Source organism: Camelus ferus, chromosome 4 (assembly GCF_009834535.1).
Source record: "Camelus ferus isolate YT-003-E chromosome 4, BCGSAC_Cfer_1.0, whole genome shotgun sequence".
NCBI lineage: Eukaryota > Metazoa > Chordata > Mammalia > Artiodactyla > Camelidae > Camelus > Camelus ferus.
In genome coordinates, this window is record NC_045699.1 from 63,553,915 (window position 1) to 63,570,106 (window position 16,192).

Consider the following 16,192-nt stretch of genomic DNA (forward strand, 5'->3'; position numbering starts at 1 on the left):
TGCTGCCAGCGCCAGTCACTCTACTGCCACCACTTACTGAGTCCCTGTGCCGGTCATTGTCCTCTGTATCTGCGCAGCCAGGCAGGGAGTACCGAAGACGGTCAGCAGCTGTCACAGCTAACAGAGTTGTAGCAGGATTTAAAATTGAGCTGTTTGCCACTCACATCTCTTCTCTGTTGACTACCCGAGTTTTCACGCTTTCTTTTTGCACAAAGCCCTGGGTGGGAGCTGGTGCATGAGCAGGTGCAGGCTGAGTCCCCTACCCTCAGCCTGGAGCCCTTAGCATTGTCCGTCTCAACTAAGACAGTGTGTTTCAGATGCCCAGGTGCCACCCTCTGTGTGACCAGTCACCTGTTACTCATCTGATAGGCGTGTGGTGGTGCCTGCTCTGTACCTGGGCCATCACCACTGGGGCTCTGGTGTTGAAGTGGGTCAGGCCCCAGCCCACCCTGTGGAGAAGGTGACGTGGGACAGGGCTGTCCCAGAAGCCTCTCAGATGGGAAGGTGCAGGTGGGGAAATTCGGGGATTCCTTGTGGGCTTCTCTTTCTGCGGGGGCACCGAGGTAGGATGAACTAGGGTGAGAGGCTGGAGCTAGGTCAGCGTTTCTCCTATGGGCTTCACCCTGTCTCACAAATATCCAGGGAGCTGGTAAAAATGTAATTTGCGATTTCTGGGCTCCTTCCCCCCTCCCAGACCTGTTGGATCTGACTGCAGGGGAGGGCGGCCTGCATTTCTGACCGGCTCCTTAGCAGTTCTGAACATAGTGACTGCAGTGCACTTGTCCTCCCCAGGTGGCCCCAGTGGGTCACACCTGCCTCTTGCTGTGTCTTTGCAGAGCATTGTATCCAAACTGGGGCCTCTGCCTCGAATCCTGAGGGACGTTCACACGGCACTGAGCACCCCAGGGAGTGGACAGCTTGCAGGGACCAACGACTTGGCCTCCACACCTGGCTCTGGCAGCAGCAGCATCTCAGCTGGGCTGCAGAAGATGGTGATCGAGAACGATCTCTCTGGGTAAGAGCTGCTCGGCACGCTGGGTGTTGTGGGGTACACGTGGAGGCAAGGTGCAGCCCACCTGCAGTCTCATTTGGAGAAGAAGCCTACACAGGTGTCTATAAACAAGCTGAGGGAGACTCGTGTTTTATAGGCAGGTGGTCAACTTCTGTTTGGGAAATGTCAGGGGAGGCTCTCTGGTGGAGGTGGTGCTATAGTTCTGAGCTTTTTAGGAAAAGTAACATTCCCATTGGTGGAAAAGGCATTCTAGGTAGAGGGACTAGTACAGACAAAGGACTGGAGAAAGGTAACATCTTTTGATGAAGAACAGTTACAACACCTCCACATCACTGGGTGGTGTTAAAAATACTTGTTTTCTGGTATCTCCTGGACCTGAATCAGAATCTCCAGAAGCGGTGCTCCAGGGTGTCTGTTTTCAAGAGGGGCTCAGGTAACTGCAAGGCTTAGAGGCTGGGAGCCTGGGAAAACTAGAGAGGTGCTGAGGTCCAGCCCTAGGACGAGTGGCCTGTAAATAAAACACACCCCTCCACAGTGGAGGGGGAGGTGAAGTGTTCTCGAGTGTTGACATCAAAAAGAGGGCAGTCCTTTGAAAACCTTGGCATTTGTATTGAACTGTTTACGCCCCGTTCCTATACTTCCCCCCCTTACCGGGGCCGTCTTGGAGCAGCTGGTGAGGATGAGGCTGGAGCAGCAGAGTTGGGAGCTGTCTCGTTCTGAGGTGGTGGCAGCAGCAAGAGGCTTTTAGCAGGCTAGGACATTGCGATCAAGGACTGGGGGGTGTGGTGTGTGGGACTGGAGGCCCAGGAGGAGGCCGGAGGTGCAGAGATCTTGATGCTCCTTCCAGGGTCCTCCTGAATCTTGAGGGGCCATTCATTCAACCTGCCGAGTGAGGCAGAGCAAGGGTTCAGGTGGGAACACACACTTTGGCCAAGAGGTGGCCGGGCACATGGGTTCTTGGGAGACCTGACCTTGCCGTCTGGCTGGATAGCCAAGGCCCATGGCTGGTCAGCTTTCTCCTGGCTCTGTCTGCTGCCCTTGTCCACTTCTTCTAGGCCCACAAGTACTGTGGCTGTGAGTGGCCACGGCCTGCCCTGCCTGAGTCCCATCACTTGGGGCTTGGCACTTCCTCTCCATCCCAGGCTAAGCCAACTCCATTCCAAGCCCCTGTGGAACCCCCAGGTTCTTGCTATCTCCAGCCCAGAGCCCTGTTCACCCCCCTACATCCTTATTCCCAAAGCCCAACTGGCCCCACCACTCTGCCTTCTTCCGGGAAGGGACCAGAGAGAGGCTGAGGGACTCGGGGAGAGAATGGCCTGCCACTGCAGGTGCAGACCCTCCCCTCCTGAGTCACACCTTGAGAATCCTCCTCTGATTCCTTGTTTTTGCCGGAAACACCAGCCCCCGCCTGCCAGTCAGACAAGAGGTGGCAGCAGGAGGCTGCAGAGGAGGCTTCTCTCTGTGCAGGCCCCCACTTAGGTTATCAGTCTGATTAGGAACAAGAGGGAAGAGGCAAAGGGAGCCCCCGCGGCTTTGAAGTCGGAGTTCTCAGTGCAGGGCCCTTGGATAGCAGAGAGCCAGTGCGTTGTGGGTTTGGGTTTAGCTAAGGGAAATTTTCCAGAATACTCCACACCCCAGAACCCACTGTCCCGAGGTGCAGCTGAGCAGAGAGAGGGCCTGCAGGGCAGCCTGGCCTGACGCTGGCATTGCGGGCCCCTGGTGCAGAGGACTGTGTGGGAGCAGCCATCGCGGCCCCTTAGCCCTCGTGGTGGCTTCTGCCAGGGTCAGCTGCCAGCCTGTGGTTTGGCTTTGCAGCTGGGCTGCTGTTCCTGGGACTCTCCCATTCTTGCTGCCCCGCCCTCCCCTCCCTTGCCTCCCCTCCCCTGCCTTCCCTCTCCTCCCCGCCCTGGCTCAGGCCGTGGGCAGCAGGTTGGCGGGGCTCTCGGTTGGGACCCGCCTCGGCCGCATTCACAGTTCTTCTCTCCCCCTTCTTTCCCTGTGTGTGCTTGTCTCCCTGCAGTCTGATAGATTTCACCCGGTTACCGTCTCCAACCCCCGAAAACAAGGACTTGTTTTTTGTCACAAGGTCCTCCGGGGTCCAGCCCTCACCTGCCCGCAGCTCGAGTTACTCGGAAGCCAACGAGCCTGATCTTCAGATGGCCAACGGTGGCAAGAGCCTGTCCATGGTGGACCTCCAAGACGCCCGCACACTGGACGGAGAGGCGGGCTCCCCGGCGGGCACTGATGCCCTCGCCACTGACGGGCAGGCACCTACCACTCAGCTGGTGGCTGGGTGGCCGGCCCGGGCAGCTCCGGTGAGCCTGGCAGGGCTGGCCACGGTGCGGCGGGCAGGCCAGACGCCGACCACACCAGGCACCTCAGAGGGCGCGCCGGGCCGGCCCCAGCTCTTGGCACCGCTCTCCTTCCAGAACCCTGTGTACCAGATGGCGGCCGGCCTGCCGCTGTCTCCTCGCGGCCTCGGCGACTCGGGCTCTGAGGGCCACAGCTCCTTGAGCTCCCACAGCAACAGCGAGGAGCTGGCGGCTGCCGCCAAGCTGGGAAGTTTCAGCAGTGCTGCCGAAGAGCTGGGGCGGCGCCCCGGGGAGCTGGCGCGGCGGCAGATGTCGCTGACTGAGAAGGGCGGGCAGCCCACAGTGCCCCGCCAGAACAGCGCCGGCCCCCAACGGAGGATCGACCAGCCGCCGCCCCCACCCCCGCCGCCACCTCCTGCCCCCCGCGGCCGGACGCCACCCACCCTACTGAGCACCCTGCAGTACCCGCGGCCCTCAAGCGGGACCCTGGCGTCGGCCTCGCCCGACTGGGCTGGCCCTGGAGCTCGGCTGCGGCAGCAGTCCTCCTCCTCCAAGGGCGACAGCCCGGAGCTGAAGCCTCGTGTAGTGCACAAGCAGGTCAGTGCCGTCGGTTGGAGGGCATGCCCAGCTCTCTTGCCTGGGGGGCGGTCTTACCCCGTGTCGTGCTGCTCCTCCTGGTCATGTCACCTCCACCCGCAGTCAGCCGCCATCCCATGCTGAATGATGCCACATTCGGCCCCATCCCACCACCCTGCCCTACCCTGCACATCACCACCCCCTCCCCTAGGCTCCACGGGCCCCTACCTAAGTCTTGCAAATGAGGGCACTGTAGCCTGGGGGACCCTCTGCCAGTTCCCTCAGAGACAGCTGGGGTCAGGGAGGAAGAAGGAGGGGTCCATCCACCTCCAGTTCCAAGCCTGTTGAAGCCCGACCCAGAATAAGAGTTGACATGGCCCCCAGGAACCCCTCCCTGCTCTGAGCTGGTCTCCGGGGCTTTCCATGCAGTAGGGAAAACAGATATGCTTTGGGTTGGGCACCTGACCTACCAGGCCAAGCTCACTGGCTCTCACCTGGGCAACAGAGAGCCACGCTCAGGAGGCCGCCTGGGCTGTTAGCTTCAGGTTGCCATCTAGGAGTTGGGAGTTCCCTGGGCCAGGGGCTGCGTCCAAGGTGCCTAGTCAGCTGAAGCTCCCCTCTGAGCCACTCGCCCCCATGGCTCACCCGGGACCCCTCCCAGCCCTCCGTCCAGCCCCTCACAGCTGTGTTTCATCGCAGGGCCCTTCACCCGTGAGCCCCAATGCCCTGGACCGCACGGCCGCCTGGCTCTTGACCATGAACGCGCAGTTGTTAGAAGACGAGGGCCTGGGCCCTGACCCCCCCCACAGGGATAGGCTAAGGAGTAAGGACGAGCTCAGCCAAGCAGAAAAGGTAAAGCCGGACCCTGGCAGCTCCGGGTAGGGCGGGCTGCCTCCCCGCGGTGGCTGGCGGGATTCTGCCCGCTGGAGCCCTGAATACGGAGCCCTCCTTGTTCTCACAAATGGCCAGTCCCTTCTCAACCCCCTGGTCCCACATGAGGACAGCAGTCAGTGGAATTTGGAGGATTTAGCTTAAACCTGAGGTATCTATGTGGGCTGCACGGAGACTCACCTAGAAATTGTACTGAATCCAGACTCAGGAGGCATCTTCTCTAAATGACTGGGCAGCCGAGCTTCTGAGAATCTAAGACTTGAGAATCTAGGACTTGGGGGCCTAGGATGCCAAAAAAGTGCATGGAGACCTTTGGGGGAGCCTTATGCACAAAGAGGCAGAGATGTGGGTTCATAAGACAGTGGGGAGAGGCTCCCCAGCCAGGCTCTTCCACTCCACGATTGTGCCGACCCATGGCCTGGCTCTCTCCCAGTCCCCATTTCTGCAGGGTCTGGGGCAGAAACCCAGGGAGGGGTGATGTCGGGTTGCTACTGAGGTATTCTCTTCCTTTCAGGGGAAAAATATTGGCCCTAAAACATCTACATCCCACCCCATCACACATCTAGCATTTGGTGGGCAGCAGGGTAAGCCAGTTCTCCAGAATTATTTTAGTTACTGTGACAGCTGCCCTGGGTCCACATCTGGTCCTGATCTCCTGGAGGCCAAAACCCAGGTTGATGCTGGACCCAGGCTGAGGCCCCCCGCTTACCGTGGGTGCCCTCGCCCTCCTTGGCCCCAGGAAAGCCTGTAGCAGCCTTTCAGGCGAGGGCACGGAGGTCAGGGGTCTGCACTCCCTCTCCCTGGCCTGGGGCAAGGTCCATGTCCATGCTGCTTTCCGCCGCCTCCACCATCCCCTTGGTGCACTGCATCCACCTGCTTTCACCATTATTATGTGAAGGGGACCAGGGGACAGGGAGCACAGTGCCCCAAGAGCCAGCGTTTGGGGAGCAAAGAGGGCCAGTCTCACCCCAGGCTCTGTGCCTTTCTGAGACCACGTTCCCCTCTGTGGATTGCAAGGTTTGCCCGAAAGATTTCAAGGGTTAGGCAGCCGGAGTGTCCTCTTTCCTAGGCCAGATGAGCTGCTGCTTCTCTCGCTGTCTTGCTATTAACCCTCACAGGAAAATCCTGGAGTTCTCTCAAGCTTCCTGGAGACCTGGTCCTGCCTTTGTCAGGGAGGGCCCTCCTGACCCCTTTCTGACCAGCCGAGCAGAGGACTCGGGATGGGGCTGTTTCTCCCGGAGCTGGGCTTTTTTATGGGTCCAGCTTTGCTTCAGGAGTTAGATTTGGGGTGGGATTGGGGTCTCTCCACAGTCTGCCTTCTGAGCTTTGGGCAGGCCTTGCTGATGAGTGAATCGGGCTCCCGTTGCCTGGGGCTCAAGAAGAGGCTTTTCGTGCCTCCCCCTTCCCTGTATTCTCACGGCCCCCGGCCGGCAACCCCTTGATTCCCATGTTGACCTTGCCTCTCCCTCGGTCCAGCTCACCCGGCCTCCCAGCTCGCTGCTTCTCTTGCCACTTTACATGTCCCTTCTCTTCCCCGAAGGCTGAGTGTGCTGGGTTGAGTCAGATCTGGAAAGCTCCGGACCGCCTTGCCTTTATCTGTCCCCTCACTTCCCATGCCACTGCCATGGCTTTAGGGACAAATCAAGGCTGGGACCTCACCCTGCCAGTCACTCACTCTACTCTCCGTGTGATTGGGTCACTTGCTTTCTGGGCCTCAGTTTCCCCTCCTATAGAGGCTCTACCTCTCAGAGCACTGTCAGAACTCCTGAATGTACCCAGGAGGTTTTTAACCTTTGTTAATTATGAAAAGCTCAAGATCCTTACTTCTGAGATCTGGGTTTGAGTCTTCATCCCCCTCGTAACTGTAGGGTCAGGCTAGGGGGTGGGAGAGCCCTGGACAGGGGACAGGCTTTTAGTCTCACCTTGGCCCCTCTGCCTGGGCTCCTTGGGCGTTCCCCCTGGGCGAAGTGGGCTGGGATGGACCCTGGGCATTCTGAGCCGGGCTCCCTCCCGCCCTGTGCCCCCGCTCTGCTCATGAGGCTGTGCTCTCTGTCCTGGGTGCTGTGCCCGTGGCACGCTGCCCTCCTGGCAGGACCTGGCAGTACTGCAGGACAAGTTGCGAATCTCCACCAAAAAGCTGGAGGAGTATGAGACCCTGTTCAAGTGCCAGGAGGAGACAACACAGAAGCTGGTGCTGGAGTATCAGGCACGGCTGGAGGAGGGCGAGGAGCGGCTGCGACGGCAACAGGAGGACAAGGACATCCAGATGAAGGGCATCATCAGCAGGTGAGGCCAGCCAGGTCCTGCTCTGGGCCCAGTCCTGGCCCCACACACACGCACAGGGGGCAGAGCTGCAGGATGAGCTGGGTGTGGAGAGAGAAAGAGTGTCCCAGGTGGTGGGGACAGTGTGGCACAGGCCTGGAGGTGGGAGGTAGCCTGGAGTGTGGGGAACCCACACGGTACAACGTGTGTTGCTGGTGGAATGTACAGCTGGCCTGGCCGAAGTGAGGTCAGCTAAGGCAGCTTGCAGAGGGCCTGGGGCCCGTGTTTTCTTGGCGAACACTCGGGGGAGATTAGAAGCTGGATAGGACTGCCAAGAAGGACAGTGAGGACCCAGTCCAGGGCAGGAAAAGTAGGAGTGGATGTCAGCTCCATGCAGTGGGTGAAAGAGGGAGGTGGGAGGGAAGGAGCAGGCAGAATAACCCGGTTTTTACCAGGAGCATCTGGATGTGTCATGGTGCCAGTTACTGGGATGGGGAACTTTGGATGGGGAGGGGGAGAGATGGTGCCAGTTTGGGGTATGTTGAATTTTAAGGTGCCTTTGGGTTGTGGAGGAAGATTTCAGGGGGACCATTGATTTTAACGCTGACTCTCAATTTCATTGATGGCTTTTATTTCATCTTTATTTCTGTGTTGATTCCCGTCTCTCTCTCCTCTCTCCCCCTACTCACAGGTAGGGTGGGTACACCCTCCTCCATGTCTGCAAGCAGGGAATATAGTCAAAGTGTAGCATCCAGGCCAGCCCCCAGGGTCCCAGTCCTGGAGTTTGCTTCCTTATGACAGCAACACCAGGTGCAAGAGGAACCTGGATTTACAGCCTGTTTGTTCACATGGTGCAAGAGCCTGTCGTGTGGATAGATTCAGCAGGTGTGCAGTTGCCGGGATGTTACCCCGCCTGGCCTCATGCTTTTTGTCCAGTGTAAAAATCCTTCCCCAGTGCCCTCTATTTAGGTCACCTTTTCTCTGCTCCTAATCAGTTTCATTTACTTGTGACTGGTTCTTTGTAAAGTGGTTAGTTAGCATGAGCAGAGGGCCTGTGAACAGGGTGACTGGAAACCCACTGTTCACTTGCCTGCCAGCCGTCCTCTTGGCTCACCTCATATATGTGGTTCGAAGAATGAAAGCACTTCTCAGCCTCACTACCTCGTCCTCATCCTGTGTGTTCTCTGAGAAGTGTGTGCTCTTGAGATCAGTTTACAGCACGGAGGAAATACACCAGGATTGGTTTACGTTTTCTCTCCGCCGTAAATGTCCGTTAGGGCAATTTGGTTGACAGTGTTGTTCAAGTCTTCTGTATCTTTACTGGTTTTTCCATGTACTTGTTTACTGTTCTTCTATTAACTACTGAGAAAAGGATATTGAAGTTTCTAATAATTACAGATTTGTCTATTTCTCCTTTCATTCCTGTTGGTTTTTGCTTTATGTGCACGGAAGCTCTGTTCTTAGGTGCATACACACACTTAGGCTTGTTAAGTGCTGTTGATGAACAGAGACCTCTTTATACAATCACCTGATCTCATAATATTCCTTTGCTTTAAAATCTGCTTTGTTTAATATTAATATCATTGCCCTAACTTTCCTTTGGTTGGTATTATCCTGATACATCCTTTTCCATTTCTACACTTTTAACCCAACTATATCCCTCTATATAAAGTGAGTTTCTGTGACACACATTTTATTATTCTTGCTTTTTAACTGACCTGACAGTTTCTGCCTCTTAATTGGAGTGTTTAGACCGTTTACATTTAATGTAATATAATTACTTTTAAACCTGTTATTTTGTTCCTTGTTTCTATTTGTACCATCTGTTTTGTTCCTTTTCTTGCCCTCTTTTGGATCATTTTTTACGAGCCCTTTTTATCTGCTTCATTGGTGTATTAGCTGTATCTTGTTGTCGCTTCAGGGCAGGGGTTGGAAACTTTCTGTAAAGGGGCAGGTAATATTTTAGGCTTTGTAGGCCGTGTAACTCAGCTGTTCTAGCAGGAGTATGTGTGTGGTGTGGCTTTTTACCAAAACTAGCAGTGGACCCCATTCTGCCCTTAACCCTGGCTATAATAGTAGGAACTCTGGTAGTATCTTTGTTCTTCCATACTTAATGTATCTTTTTTCTCTTGCTGTTTTAAAGATTTTTTTTTCTTTATCATTAATTGCTAGCAGTTTGATTATGATGCGCCTTGGCATGTTTCCTTTGTGTTTCTTGGGTCTGTTGAGCTCTTGGATCTGTGGGTATAGAGCTCTGCCTCCCCGGTTTGTTTCTGGGACTCTCATCGCACGTACGTTAGGGTGCTTTAGATTGCCCCACATCCCACTGACGCTCTGTTGTTTTCTTTTTTTGTTTTTTTGTGGGGTTTTTTTGTTGTTTTATCTTAGATTATTACTGTGTCTTTAAGCTCACTAGTTATTTCTTCTTCAGTGTCTAATCTGCTGTTAATCCTAGCCAGTGTTTTTTCATTTTGGATGTTGGATTTTTTGCCTCTAGGTTTTCAGTTTGGTTTAAATCCCATCCATTTCTTCTCTTATGCTCATGTTGTCCTCTGTTTTCTTGAACATGTGGAATGTAACAGTTGTCTTAATGTCCTTGTTTACTGCTTCTGTCATCGGACATTTGAGTATGTTTTCCCTGCTGTTCTCCCTGGTTCTGGGTTATACTTTCCTGCTTCTCTGTGTGCTTGGTGATCTTTGGTTGTTTGCCAGATAACTGTGATTTTTATGTAGCCCCTGGATGTTTTGTCTTTCTTAAATACTTCGGGGCTTTGTTTTAGGACACAGTGAGGTTATAAGAATCAGTTTGATTCTTCCGAGGCTTACTTTTAAGTTTTGTTGGGGTGGATCCTGGACAGTCTTCAGTCTAGGCCTAATCTGGCTCCACTGTTGAGAAGGTTTCCTTCTGGGCAGGGGTTGGAGACTTTCTGGGGTTCTCCCTGATGCCCCTGTGTAGTACATCTTCCCACACTGCCTGGAAGGATCATAAACTATTCCTGGGGTTGTTTTGTGTACTCCTTTCCAATGGTTTTTGCACCTGCCTGGCTGTTTTCCCACAGGCATGCAGACCAGTCCTCAGCCAAAGCCCCAGGGGTACCCCTCAGGAGACAGGCAGAGACCTCTGCATTTCCTTCTTTGTGGCACTGCCCCAATAAAGCTTTCGTGCCCTCCCTCCCCTGCCCTACGGTCTCCTTAACTCCCTGTCATCACCTCCCTCCTTTGCCTGCCTGGACTCACAGCGCAGTGGGCGGGGCTTGCCTTGTGTGTTCCCTTCTCTTGGGAGTCACTGTACTGCACTGCCTGTTCAGGGTCTGGAAATCTTTGTTTCATAAATTTTGTCCAGTTTTCTAGTTTTTTTTTTTTTTTAAAATGGCAGGAGGTTAAATCCAGTGCCTGTTATTGCACCAGAGCTGGAAGGAGAAGTCTCTCCCTCTTCCCCCATTCCTCCCCACCCCCTTCTTACAGGCTTTGCTCAATGTTTTACCTTCCTGTGACAAGAAAGGCCCCCTTGGCGTGACCCCACACCCCTTCCTCCTGATCATCGCTCCTCAACCCCTGATCCCACTGGCTTTTCACGACAGCCCCTGCTGTACCTGCCCCAGCGCTGCCGACCTCCCTGTGCATCTCCTGTGAAATGGCCTGAGTGCTCGCCTGGGGTCAGCTGCTCCGCTGGGCTGGAGAAGCAGTGTGGGTGGAGACAGATATAAAGCAGTGGGTGAGCTCGTCTGAGAGGAGCATCGAGCTCGAAGAGTAGGGGACTGAGGCAGAGCCCTGTGGAGCCCTGACGTCCTCGAGGCGTCTGCAGAGCAGTGGCCTGGGAGCTGGGACCCAGAAAGCGTGGGGTCCAGAAGCTAAAGGAAGAGAATAGGAGGATAGGAGTGATGAGCAGTGATTGACAGGGACTTGAGAGACAAGCAGGTGAGGCCAGGAAGGGTCTCAGGGACGGAGCAGCTGGCGACAGACTCACACTGGCCCTAGTTCTCAGCTTCTGTAGACTGTGTTCCTCACGTCTCCTGTGCTCATTACCCCTCCAGCAGGCCTTGCTTGTCCTTCGGATGTAGCTGTAGAGTCCGGTGTGTGCACCCCCACCCCACCCTCCGAGATGGTTAGCTACTTCCTGTTTCCTGTTCCCTTGGCCCCTGAGCTTCGCATGCAGAGCGTAGCTGCTGTCTCCCTTCCTGTGTCCCCGCTGACTTGTGACTTAATCTTGCTGCCTCAAGTGCCTGGCACAGCCTCAGTGAGGAGAGTGGGTGGAAAAAGCTCCAGAGCCCTTCAGGGCCTTCGTTTCCTACTCATATCAACTGCCTGGTTCTGGGGTGTGGTGAGGACCTAACACCCACTCCTACCCTCTCGGCTCCGGCAGAACATCCGGAAAGGGGCAGCCCCAGGGGCTCCTGGGGGTTTGGGAACAGAATCTGGGGCAGGTGTACTGTAAGGAAGGAGCAGGCTCAGCCCATGTCAGTCGCGGGGGGCAGGTGTGGGCCTCCTTCCCAGGCAGGTGTGGGCAGTGTGGCCCAGGGAGGTGCTCTCTTAGTGTGTCCCTCTGTGCGGGTGTGATGGCTTGTTCCCACCTGGCTCCACACCCACCTCAAGTCACCTGCTCCCTCAAATGCAGCCTGACTGTCCTTGTCTCTGGCGGCAGGTTGATGTCAGTGGAGGAGGAGCTGAAGAAGGACCACGCGGAGATGCAAGCAGCTGTAGACTCCAAACAGAAGATCATTGATGCCCAGGTGTGGGGCTCTGGCCTTTTGGTTGGCCACAGGTGTTAAAGGACCTGGGATAAGGAGGGGGTGACCTTGGCTTCTTTATGTCCTCAGTCATGCCCCACTATAAAAGCTAAGGAGGCTAGAAGGCCAGGATCTCTGCTCCAAGAAGTCAGACTTGAGGGTCTCAGTGGACCACAGGCTCACCAGGACAGGCTGTGAAAGGGGTGGGGCAACTTGGTGGGTACTGCCTTTCACCAGGGGCCCTGGCCAAATAGTGGAAGCTTTTGGGAGGGGAATGGGGAAGTCTGGGGGTGACAGAAGGCTGGTCAGGGGAGCAGGGGAGCTCTTGTTGAGAGCCGTGGCTTCCCAGCCACATTGAGAGGGGAGACATAAAAGACTCTGGCCTCCAGTCTCCTTCACTCAGGTCTGCACTCTTATCCTCTCAAGGGACAACCTTGCTCAGTCTAGAAACTGCACAGACTGACCGGGAGCTGTGACCTGTGTCACACACACGCATGCCCTGTGAGCGAGGCCGCCTGCCCTCGGGGCGCTGGTGCATGACAGCACTGGGGCTGCTCTGTTTGGGTGAGAAGCGGGTGACGAGGTAGGGACATTAGGGAGGCAGGCTCGAGGAGGTCTTGGTCCTTGATGGCGAGACCGCCTCTTCTCCAGCAGGCCCACTGCCCTTCCCATCCTTCACACGTGGTGACCTGCAGGCCGCAGCCCCCCCAGCACTTCTTGGAGGTTTCCTCAGCCCCCAGGAGATCCTTTGGCCCAGGAGCCCATTCCATGACCCCCACTAACGCCCCCTTTGTCCACAGGAGAAGCGCATCGCCTCCCTGGACGCTGCCAACGCCCGCCTCATGAGCGCCCTGACACAGCTGAAAGAGAGGTACAGCATGCAAGCCCGTAACGGCATCTCCCCCACCAACCCCACCAAATTGCAGATTACTGAGAACGGCGAGTTCAGAAACAGCAGCAATTGTTAACCTGCCCGAGGAGAGGGAGGACCGAGGTGGCCCAGGGCGGGGGCGCAGCCTGGGGAGGAGCAGCCCCAGCGCAGGGGGCCGGAGGCCGCGGCCCTCCTCCCCCCTCCGCCCCGTGGTCCAGGAGGCGGCTGCAGAGGGAGCCGCGAGAGACTGGCGCAGCGTGAGCGGGTCAGCGGCCCGCTCCCCGAGAAGCGTGCTCAGTGTAGGCCAAAGAGACTGCAGGCTGGGGAGTGGGGACAGCCTGGTGGGAGCAGGCTCATTGTTGCTCATTGTTGAATCTGGTGTGCGTCACCTTTCCTCCTTGACCTGGCCAAGTGCATGTACCCCCACACCCTCCCCAGGGAGGGGCCCGGAGAGGTGGAGGGTCGAAGAGCCAGGAACCTACTCCTTATGGCTTCCCCTCACCTCCCCAGGGGCCCAGGGCTCCCAGGCAGCCAGGCCCTGCCCTGTGGGACCTGCCCTCCATTCCAAGAGCTGACAGGGCGGTCGGCAGGCGGGCAGGGAGTGGGTGGGGAGGACGGAACTGCCAGAGTTCTGGGTCCCCTGCCCGTCTTCACCCTGAGCACCTGCCACTGCATGCGCAGGGAGCCTTCTTGGCTGTGAGGAACCGAGGATTCACCCGCACACCTGTCCCCAGACTCCGCCCTCCTTCCCTAACTTGTTCTGCCAAATAAACCCAATGAGGATCACAGCTTGCTCTTCTGGGCCCTCGTGCCTGTAGGAAGATCCAGAGCCTCCCTCCCTTGAATCGTGGGCCCGGGCTGATACTCTGGGCACTGCAAAGCCAAAGACGTGGGCAGAGTTGGCCCCAGTGGCACTGTGCGGTGCCTGCCCTTCTCCTACAGCAAGTGTCCCAGGCACAGTGGCCCTGCAGGGAGTGGCCAGCTGGTGCTCCCCCGAGAGAGAGGCTGAGCTTTTCTGATTGATGGTTAAAAAAAATTCTGATGCCCGCAGGCCCTGAGAAGGTGGATAACTGTGATTTTTTTTCCTTTCACAGTATGCATTAGAAACAAAAGCCCGCTTGCTCGCTTGCTGGAACACAGGGGCCTTTTAAAATTGAGCGTGTGCACTGCATGGGAAATAGCGGCCCCGGAGGATGTTAGACTTGCTCCCTCTCCAAGACAGCAGCGGCCTGCACCTGGCCCCGTGTGTGCGGCCGGCCTCTGCCTCACCCTCCCGGGCCCCAGCGGAGGACCCAGGCGCTGCAGACAGGGGAGGCGCCCACCCCACGGCTGGGGCTGGTTTCCCTCAGCTCTAGGCTGTTCTGTAGCTTATCAGCCCTCCCCACCCCCCACCCCTTGCGGGACATAGGTGGGCAGGAGCTTGGGCCTCTCTCGTCCATCCCTGTCCCACTCCTCACCCTGGGGAATCTTGGGCAAGAGCCGGGGTGTTTGCCCTGCTGGGAGCCAGGGCTGGGCGAGCTGCCTCAGCCGTAGGAAGCTGAGGAGCCCCTTGGAAAGAGCGCTGAGCCCTTCCTGCCCCCGGGGCTGGAGACACGCTACCAGGGCCCAGGTTGCCACAGAGATCCCAAGGAAGGGCAGCGCGGCAGGGGTGGCCCAGACCACACTGCACCCGGTCCTGGGCCTGTGCTCTGAGCAGGGGCTCTTAGGTGAAAGCTGCAGTTCAGTTAGGCCGGAGACATGCTGGTGGCGAGAGGGCAGGACCCCCAAGGGTCACAGACCTCAGGAAGGAAGCTGTGGGGCTGAGGCCCTACCCCAGTCCTGGCCGCACCGGCAGGGCCTGGCCCCAGTGATGTCCTCCTCTGGTTCAGTCTCGATCCCGCTGCCCAGTGAGCCCTCCCCTCCTCCCTACCCACCTCTCTTCCCACCGATGCCTCGTTGAGCGACCTCGGACTGAGCGCCTCTTAGCAATACAGGGGGAGGTTCCCAGGGCCTGGGCAAGCCGGGCTCCGGAGGCCAGCAGTGGCCGGTGCTGGCGGCCCTTGGCCTGGGGTTGTAAGCTTTCAGGCCAAGAGCCTTATTTACTTAGTGCAAAAACTGTAAAAGTGTACAGACTCTTCACAGATTTTTATCTGAATTGCAAGTCTGACGATTTTTGTAAATGTTCTTGGTGTTTGACTGTAATGTAACTATTTCACCTAATGGTTGTACATAGTCCTTTAGTCCTGGTGCTGCCGAGGGCTGCCCGGGACCGCTGCTCTCCGACGGTTTTTATTTTATTTTTAATCTAGAGAACAGTATTGGGCAGGGGGCAGAGATTGGGGATTTGGGTGTTGGGGGTTTTCCCTGCTTGTGGCATTTACCTGTTGGCTTTGCAGTGTGCTGTCTGGGTGAGGGTGGTGGGGACATGTGTCCTGCCAGGGTCACACTGAACCTGTGCCCCAGAGGGAGAGGTGAGGGGAAGCAGTCTCTGCTTGGGGAGACAGAGGCCCAGCTCTGCTGGAGAAGGCTCTCCCCTGCCAACAGAGAGGCCCGATTGTTTTGCTTGACTTTTATGTTTAGGGTGAAGGAAACTGCCAAACTTCCATAAGTGAAGACTCTTTCCGACTGCCCAAAAGAGGGGGTGGGGGACCAAGGCCAGAGCTCCGGGTGCCCCCACCCCCCAGAGCATCTGCCTCGGGGCACACCTCCCTCCCCCCTCCGTCTGCAGAAGGCAGACTGTCCAGGGAAACAGCCCCTCTTTTCTACACATGGCCTGAGAGCCGCCCCCAGCCCCCACTCTGCCTCCCTGCCCCCCTTTTGTAAGTATGTGAAAAGGAAAAAACGCCAACGCTGGAGACTTGGCCGGAGCGCCTCCCTCCAGCTGGGGCTCTAACGGTGTAATAATGTACAGAGAGCGTTGTCGGTGTGCTAAGACTGTGTGGCTGTGCAATTTCTGTACATTTGCAATTAGAAATATTAAAGATTTATTTAGCTATTTTAAACCTGGCTCGCCTCTCCCTTCAGCTGGGACTCAGGAGCTTTTCCAGGGGTGGCTCTTGAGTCGTGGGCTGATACTGTTCTTTACCTAGGGGACCCTAGCACTTGGGTCACCCTGGTGGCAGTTGTGGGCAGGGGGATTGCCCCCCCACTCCTCCTCCAGCCGGGGTCTCTCCCTTGGCTCTGACAAGCAAGGACAAGGTCTTTGCTGGGCTCCCAGAGCACGGTCCCTGCACTTCCCTGGAGCGGACACCAGCTCCTGCCAGCCTCTGCTTCAAATGCTTTCCAAGCCCCTGAAGTCTGTCTCCAGGAGGGAAGAGAGGTTGGTCCAGGATCACCAACCAGTCACTGCAGAGCTAGACCTAAACCCAGGCTCCTGAGACCCGGAAAATCCTGACACGCGGCGCAGACTCACCTTGCGAGGCTGAACCCAGGGCCTTTGTTGGGAACAAGCCCCTGAGCCCCTGTGGCCGCATCTTGCAATCTCCTGTCAAGCCTTCCCCGTCGCCTCCTGCATCAACACCCCGGTCCTCAGGTCCTCTCCTCTCAGGCCACAGTGTCTTCG

At 56.8% G+C, this 16,192-nt stretch overlaps 1 protein-coding gene across 10 annotated transcripts in view; it reads left to right on the forward strand.

Moving 5' to 3' along the window:
* The window catches only part of DAB2IP (DAB2 interacting protein), a 189,949-nt gene extending 174,317 nt beyond the window's left edge, over nucleotides 1–15,632 (forward strand). For 7 of the 10 annotated variants that reach the window (XM_032478345.1, XM_032478343.1, XM_032478348.1 and 4 more), the window contains 6 exons: nucleotides 837–1,015; nucleotides 3,033–3,921; nucleotides 4,600–4,752; nucleotides 6,884–7,077; nucleotides 11,696–11,783; nucleotides 12,581–15,632. In XM_032478345.1, coding sequence (XP_032334236.1) covers nucleotides 837–1,015; nucleotides 3,033–3,921; nucleotides 4,600–4,752; nucleotides 6,884–7,077; nucleotides 11,696–11,783; nucleotides 12,581–12,748 — 1,671 coding nt within the window. In that variant the 3' untranslated portion in view covers nucleotides 12,749–15,632. The remainder of the gene's footprint in view (nucleotides 1–836; nucleotides 1,016–3,032; nucleotides 3,922–4,599; nucleotides 4,753–6,883; nucleotides 7,078–11,695; nucleotides 11,784–12,580) is intronic. The other 3 variants (XM_032478346.1, XM_032478344.1, XM_032478347.1) reach the window with 3 other exon arrangements.
* The last annotated feature ends 560 nt before the right edge of the window (nucleotides 15,633–16,192 follow it).